Source organism: Staurois parvus, unplaced genomic scaffold (genome assembly GCF_062004578.1).
Source record: "Staurois parvus isolate SC_StPar_1 unplaced genomic scaffold, SC_StPar_1.0 ptg000403l, whole genome shotgun sequence".
NCBI classification, from domain to species: domain Eukaryota; kingdom Metazoa; phylum Chordata; class Amphibia; order Anura; family Ranidae; genus Staurois; species Staurois parvus.
Window position 1 is genome coordinate 5,236,709 of NW_028318199.1, and position 8,101 is coordinate 5,244,809.

The 8,101-nt window shown below is 40.6% G+C and overlaps 1 protein-coding gene across 1 annotated transcript; it reads right to left on the minus strand.

Annotated features, from left to right (window-relative positions):
• Nucleotides 1–1,852: 1,852 nt before the first annotated feature.
• On the minus strand, nucleotides 1,853–7,240 carry LOC149455111 (uncharacterized). The gene is made up of 2 exons (XM_089686642.1): nucleotides 6,680–7,240; nucleotides 1,853–4,441 (listed from the first exon to the last, which is right to left on the minus strand). The coding sequence occupies exons 1-2, from the start codon at nucleotides 6,794–6,796 to the stop codon at nucleotides 2,537–2,539; spliced, it is 2,022 nt and encodes a 673-aa protein (XP_089542768.1). The 5' UTR covers nucleotides 6,797–7,240; the 3' UTR covers nucleotides 1,853–2,536.
• Between the last annotated feature and the right edge of the window lie 861 nt (nucleotides 7,241–8,101).

Below are 8,101 nucleotides of genomic sequence, written 5' to 3' on the forward strand. Positions count from 1 at the left end.
ATTACTCAGAGGGGACATGATCAGTGTAGTCCCATCAGTGCCACCTAGAAGTACCTATCAATGCCACCTGCCAGTGCCCATCAGTGCCACATCAATGCCACATATCAGTGCCTACCAGTGCACATCAATGCCACATATCAGTGCCAATCTGAGCTGCCTTTTAGTGCCACCTATCAGTGCCAGTCAGTGCCACCTATCAGTGCTGCCAATTAATGCCACCTATCAGTGCCAATCAGTGATGTCTATCTGTGCCAGTCAGTGCACCTATCAGTGCCGCCTATCAGTGCCCATCAGTGCTGCCTATCAGTGCTGCCTAACAGTGCCAGTCAGTGCCACCTATCAGTGTCGCCTATCAGTGCCATATATGAGTGCTGCCTTTCAGTGCCCATCAGTGATGCCTGTCAATACCCATCAGTGCCACCTACCAGTGCCTCCTCATCAGTGCCCATCAGTGCTGCCTATCAGTGCCTATCACTGCAGCCTCATTAGCGCACATCAGTGAAGGAGAAAAATCACTTATTTACAACATTTTATAACAGAAACTACGCAAAAACTTTTTTTTTCAAAATTTTCAGTTGTTTTTGGCTTGTTTAGCAAAAAATTAAAAACCCAGAGGTGATGAAATGCCACCAAAAGAAAGCTCTATCTGTCTCCAAAAAATTATACAAATTTCATATGGGTACAGTGTTGCATGACCGCGCAATTGTCATTCAAAGTGCGACAGCACTGAAAGCTGAAAATTGGCCTGGGCAAGAAAGAGGTATAAGTGCCCGGTAGGCAAGTGGTTAAATTGATTCATAAGGAACCTCCATCTTCCATGTATTCTGTCAGTGGTCCAAACATGAACCAAGACAGCTAGGTCATGCCCAGCTGTTCCCAGTAATTTGTCTACTCAGTCCACCACATGCCTAGCCATTCTGTTAAGGTGACCTTGGTGACATTATTCTATTGATTCTTATGATTATAGAAACCCCAGTTACCTCCATCTAGGCCTTCCTGCATTACCCTCCCCACCACTATTAGATGGGCTCCTTTTCCTGCTTCTATGGGTAGCAGTGACATCTAGGTCTGTCACCTCTGAGTCTGCCACCAGATTGCACATATATTTGTGTGCTCAAACACAGGACTGGCCTTCCTTTTCTGCGAGCACCTACCACTCTTTCTAACTCAAATATTAACCGTTGACCACCTGCCCAGTAAACAAAAGACTACGTTCAAGGTTATAAGTTACACTCAGTGTTCCCATTTGTTCCTCCACTTCTCAAGTGTGAGCTTCAAGAAGGACAACCTGCTCATATCTGCCACAGCAGTATTCGTCCTGGAGCTGTTACTCCATTATTGTATTGTGTACTGAGCAGAGGCGGACTGACAACTCATGGGGCCCCTGGGCAATAGGGGATCATGGGGCCCCTGTGTCCTTGCCCAAACTCAAAAAAGCCTATGAAAAAGGTACCAGGGGCATCTCATGGAGCCCCCTACTGACCCCGGGCCCTCGGGCAGTGCCCAAATTTCCAAATGGTCAGTCCGCCCCTGGTACTGAGCAAAACCTTCAACCTTGCTAGCACTTATTATCCTAGTTGGAATATTAATATTATTTACAGGAAGCTTAAAATGATACTTACCTGTTAGAAGACTCCTTTTATCTTAACGCCTTTTTTTTAAATTCCTGTTTGTTAACCCTCCAATTGATTATATACTACAGTACATAACAATCCCAACTGGAAGCAGGTTCAATGTGAGTTGAACAGATAGTTAACCAGTTGCCGTCCATGTATTGCTATGTTTTTGGCGTTGCTAAGGCCTCACTATGACTCTCACTAGCACCCAGACTAGGAAACACACAGCATACAACTTCTAACTGTAAAATAACAGTTTATTTAATAATGATTATAATATACAAGATATTCTGTTACCTTAAGCAGTTAATCATATCAATAATGAAATGAGAATCAATACATTACCGGATATTGCATCATCACTCCATCGGGGGACCAGCGATTAGTCGGAGGCAGCGCATACACAGCATCACACGGCTCGTCAGCAGTGGAACGTCCCAATGTTTCATTGGAAATCCCCATGTTTTATGCACATAACCCTGCCCATAATGCTATGGCATTATGGGGATGCTCAGTCATGAACCTTGATCTGATTGGATGGCTCTAAGCCATCTCCTAATAAACACAACTAGTCATAGTTAAGTTCTGTTTGTGCGCGCTTGCTATTACGAGCATTGCACAATGTTCTCTGATAAGAGTACTATCTGGTGCACATGCGCACTAGTAGGGTGTTTCCCCATTGACCAATCATGACCAAAAAAGGATAAGTCACTCCTCATGTTTCAAGGCTGAACATGTTGTAGTCAACATGTTATTCTGAACTGTAATAACCTTACAAAGACAATGGTTTTCATATATTACGGTTAACATTACTATATCTTTTAATGACATTCCCCTCAGCTCCCCATATACTATCTATGGCACCCTAAAGGTTAATCATTTACACACTCACTCATATCAATTTGTATCACATTCGGTCCTTAATGATAACCGTTACTGTAGGAAACCATCATCACTTTTTGCCTCTTGCAGCACATACCATATGCTACATAACAATTCCAAATTGACAATACTATGATAATAATAGACATTATCAATAGAGGGTGAATCATCCAATTCAAGGCAGACTGTGCCGAAGGTGAATATCCCATAAAAACATCCCACCAATGATGAGATGTAGCGTCTACAATTGCAGATCCAACTTTTACCACCTGATTTGCAACCACAGTGGTGAACAACTTATGTGCCACAATACTCTTATTCAATAAAACGATTGTCCTTTGTACATCATGAGATTGGTTTATTAATTGATGCAATTTAGTCATATTTAAATCCCAATTGGGGATGGCCAAATCTTCAAAATGCCAGGTTAACCCAGCATTTAACTTTCTATCTGGAGTTAACATGAATGTTTCATTTTCCCAAATGATGACCGTGGCGTTGTGTATGCATCCTGCAAAAGGCACCCTCATTTTAGGGACCACCGACACATCTGTCACTACACATATCGTCTGAGGGGCTATTCCCACCATCCAGCGATATGTTATAGACATTATGGTCCATTCACATTTATTTACAGTGTTCTGTAATAAGCAAGGCTCATATACAGCAGACTGTAATTTACATATTTTTCCATTCAGTGTCTTATCACAAAAAGTTAAATCATGTGTCCGATTGCTCTCATCAATCATCTGTCCATTAAATGTAGGTACCCAGAAGTGTTGATTTCCTTCTGGCCCCATTAATAAAGGTAATATAATAAATTTACACATTATACTACTCTTGGTTACATTATAATAGATCAGTTGTCCTCTGCAAATGGTATCATTACACCTCACTTTAGGTGCTTTGATATCTAACCAATGTGACCCTTTTACAAAGGAATCAAACACGGTCCTCCAAACTTCCTCATTTCCAGTCAACAACATAGTTTGAAATAACCCTTTCTGTTGTTGCTGTTGTAAGGTTTGCAAAGAACATATGGTCCAGTTTACTATTCTACTCATACTGCTATCAACTTGATCGTTAAAAGAATTGCTAGCATTTATTAAATCAAGCAAATCATCATCAATTTTAGCCTGTATCTGGTGCGGGGTCCATATGGTGGGCATCCACTTAGCCTGTAATGTTAATGCATCACTTATTTTACTCATTCTATTAGCTAAGGTTTCTATATCAAAACCATTTAAAGTCCCAGTTAACGCTCCATAACCCCCCAAAGCGGTGTCATACCAAGCTCTTTTAAATCTGCATTTCTTTGATGGTTGAAAACTTATATCAAAACTTAGTTCAGTCTTTTGTGCTTGTTGTCCGACTCGTTCACAAGTGGAGGGTAAGCGTTTAATATGTCCAGGATCCAACTTTACATCCTTCATATTAGTAAAGAATACCACATCTACCCATATAGTCCGATTAACAATTTCACTTGCATTAGTACACAGAAAGTATTTTAGTTCCGGTACTGTAATACTAATAGCATCATTGATCTTCCAAGTAGTACAGTTCCTTAACACCTGATGTTGCTGGGTAACGTTCAGGCCAACCCAACTCTCTTGATTACAACACTGTAATGATACATCACTTGAAATGTTTATTTGAACATTTTCGTGATATAGAGCATATAAGGTAAAATTCCTACGACTTTTCAATCCTGATGGATTTGGTCCTCTCCATAATGTAGTATTCATCCTCCATCTTGCTAAAAAACATCGTGCATTAGCTGCGCAAATCAGATTGTCTTGTTTTCTTCTTTTCGTGGAACTTATCCAGGACCAGGTACCATTCCGTATACTAGTGTTTATCAATTTATTACCAGGAGTGTATCCTTCTGCGTACGATACCAAAAACACGATACCAAGGGCGATGCCACAACCATGATTGATTATCTATATGGTCAAAGAAAAATAGCATTATTCGCGAAGGTAACACTTTTCCTGTGGGATATATTCCCATTTTTCTACTCCTGGTCTCATTACCAACAAAGTATGGTCCTTGCCAACTGCTATTACTTCAGCAGGTGATGGAGGTCCGTTCTGTCCCTGTATCCATATTTTAGCTCCTACACTAATTTCGTTAGTGGAACCAAACCCTTTCTGTCCCCTTACTGTATGTGGTACCCCTCTCTTTTGTGAATGTTGACAGACCGGACATTTTTGTATAGTCTGCTTTATTACATCGAAAGTTAAAGGGATACCTCTCTCCTGTGCCCACCTGTAAGTGGCTTTTTCTCCAAGATGTCCACTTTTTTTTTTTTTTTTTTTGAGCCCAAAGGGCTGTACCCTGCAGCCATGTTTCCTGAATTTCAGCTTCTCTTTCTGCATCTGATGTTTTGGATATGGCTGCAGCAGTGTCTGCTTGACAATTAAACAAAGTCCTGCCACACCTCTTTTTCCCACACTTTCTTACTATGTATCTTTCTCAACAACATACACATCCATTCCATTCTTATTAAACACTTCTCTCATTCTTATCAATATAGTTAAATCCGGATTCTTTAAAAACATGTTACAAATGCACATACAAAGTTTAGCAACAACATAGAATACGAATGTTAGTAAAAAAAAAACAAAATCAGCATATCTACTTCAAGGTTATAAACCATTTACCAGGTCTCTATGGTTCTCTATGACTTCATAGCAGTCTGGGGTCTCAACAGATATGTTATGTATTCATATACAACACTTATAGTCAGTAGTAAACTCACACAACTCGGTCAATGCAATACCCCTTTGTTCTGTTTTCATTTCATTCATGAGCACCTGTTTCCTATATTTTTAGTGCCGGCTTCAGTTTTAATTCTCCTACATAACCTAACACAATAATCCTTGTCTAATGATGCATCCAAATCATAACACTTTGTCCATTTACTAAGATATTTCACATTTTTTTTATTTTTCTTGCTTTGGGCAAGATCTCTCTGTGCCCCTTATTCCACTGTATCCCCTGGAATTTCACTACCTAAGACGGACCTTGTGTTTTGGCCGGATGGATTTCCCAGCCTTTGGTCCTCCGGGGCAATCATCCCAATCATTGCTAGATGAAGAATCCCACACATCAGCATCCCATTTATGAGGATCCCAATCTATGCTAGCTGTAGCAATATGTCTGTGAACCTTTCCTCTATTAACCCTTCCCCTTCTCTCTTTATACTTGTTGGTAGCAATATATACAGCAGAGTTTTCTGCTATAGTCTGATAATGGGTTAATTTGTCTTTTAAAAGCTTCCCATTGCATTCCAACATTAAAGCTCGACCTTCAGCTTCTAATTGGATCTGCTCAGCCTTTCGCTGCTCTTCTAATGCTTTCTGCAATCGCTTGTGCACTCCACGATATGCAGAAGCCAACACCCAGCTCCTTCGGGCTAGGGTAACTGCATCACCGGGTTTTACCCGGGAGTTTCTCAAGTACTTGAACTACATCTACCGGATTTGATTCTTTTAACTGCTTATCCCATGATTCTGCTAACCCATGAGTGGCTAATTCTCTAGCTAAAATGTTATACGGAGCCTCGGACCAGCCGGGAATCTCCACGGGTTCTTTTTGGGATTTGTCCTTCTTTTTAAACATATTTCAAGAAGTTGGCTTTTTGCCAAGTGGGCGTGGCTTTGACCAGAGGTTCCCCTCTTTGTCACAAATGGTATACCCTACTTTGCGACAGACAAAATATCCTTAGTTTTTGAGATATTTTATTCTGAAACTAAAAACTTGGGTGTGGCTCTTTAAAAATATAACCCAGAGGTCCACATACTCTTCTTTAATTAATATATCTACTTTATAATACTTTTCCACACACAGGGGCAATTTTACAGCACTTTGAAACTATTGCCCCAAATTTTTGGAAAAATGCCAATTTTCTAAAAATTGCTTATTTAACATATATATACCCACACAATATGTTTTCAAAGGTCAAATCCCATCCTCGTCGCCAATTAATGTATTGCTATGTTTTTGGCGTTGCTAAGGCCTCACTATGACTCTCACTAGCACCCAGACTAGGAAACACACAGCATACAACTTCTAACTGTAAAATAACAGTTTATTTAATAATGATTATAATATACAAGATATTCTGTTACCTTAAGCAGTTAATCATATCAATAATGAAATGAGAATCAATACATTACCGGATATTGCATCATCACTCCATCGGGGGACCAGCGATTAGTCGGAGGCAGCGCATACACAGCATCACACGGCTCGTCAGCAGTGGAACGTCCCAATGTTTCATTGGAAATCCCCATGTTTTATGCACATAACCCTGCCCATAATGCTATGGCATTATGGGGATGCTCAGTCATGAACCTTGATCTGATTGGATGGCTCTAAGCCATCTCCTAATAAACACAACTAGTCATAGTTAAGTTCTGTTTGTGCGCGCTTGCTATTACGAGCATTGCACAATGTTCTCTGATAAGAGTACTATCTGGTGCACATGCGCACTAGTAGGGTGTTTCCCCATTGACCAATCATGACCAAAAAAGGATAAGTCACTCCTCATGTTTCAAGGCTGAACATGTTGTAGTCAACATGTTATTCTGAACTGTAATAACCTTACAAAGACAATGGTTTTCATATATTACGGTTAACATTACTATATCTTTTAATGACATTCCCCTCAGCTCCCCATATACTATCTATGGCACCCTAAAGGTTAATCATTTACACACTCACTCATATCAATTTGTATCACAGTCCACCCTATAGTAGGTTTACTACTACAGGGCGGACTCCCAGCGCAAAATCATGTATATAAACGTGATCCGCTCTCCCGACATGTTGACAGGCAGGGGGAGCGTACATCAGCCTGGCGGTGCGGTTATTTGATACATCACTCACCAGATCCAGGCCAATGATGTTTGGCCTGGACCTGCTGATCGGTTGTACCAAATCAGAGCTCATCCTGTGCCTGTGTTTAAAGAACACAGGCACAGGAAATTATGCAATCTTCTTTTCATGGAGCATATTCCATTTCAGAGAGAGAAGAAAGCAAATCCACGTGAGTCAAAGCATTACACTGACACTGTAAATGCACAGCTAGGTCAAATTTAACCCCCTGATCGCCCCCCAGTTATCACCTTTCACTGCCCTGTCCACCAGTGTCATTAGTACAGTGTACAGTTTTTATTACTGATCACTGTATTAGTATCACTGGCAACTTCAGATAGCATTAGTGTCAGTTAGCGTCCCTCCCAGATAACATCAGATTGCACTACATTACCATCACATTTAGCACTTTGATTGCCAGGAACACATTCACATACACACTATTATTATTATTATTACTACGAGTTTATATAGCGCCAAAGGGTTTGCTCAGCGCTGTACAATAGGGGGGGACAATACATGGCACAGTACAACAAAGACAGACAGCGTACGAGGGGTAAGAGGGCCCTACTCTTCCGAGCTTACAATCTAGGAATAACTATAAACTTCCATTGCTAATATAGTGTCTGAACGGATCAATAGCTTTGATCAGATCAGAACTGTACCAGCATTCACAATAGTATAGTGCCTCCAAAAATGCTGCACTATCAGGATCAGCCCCA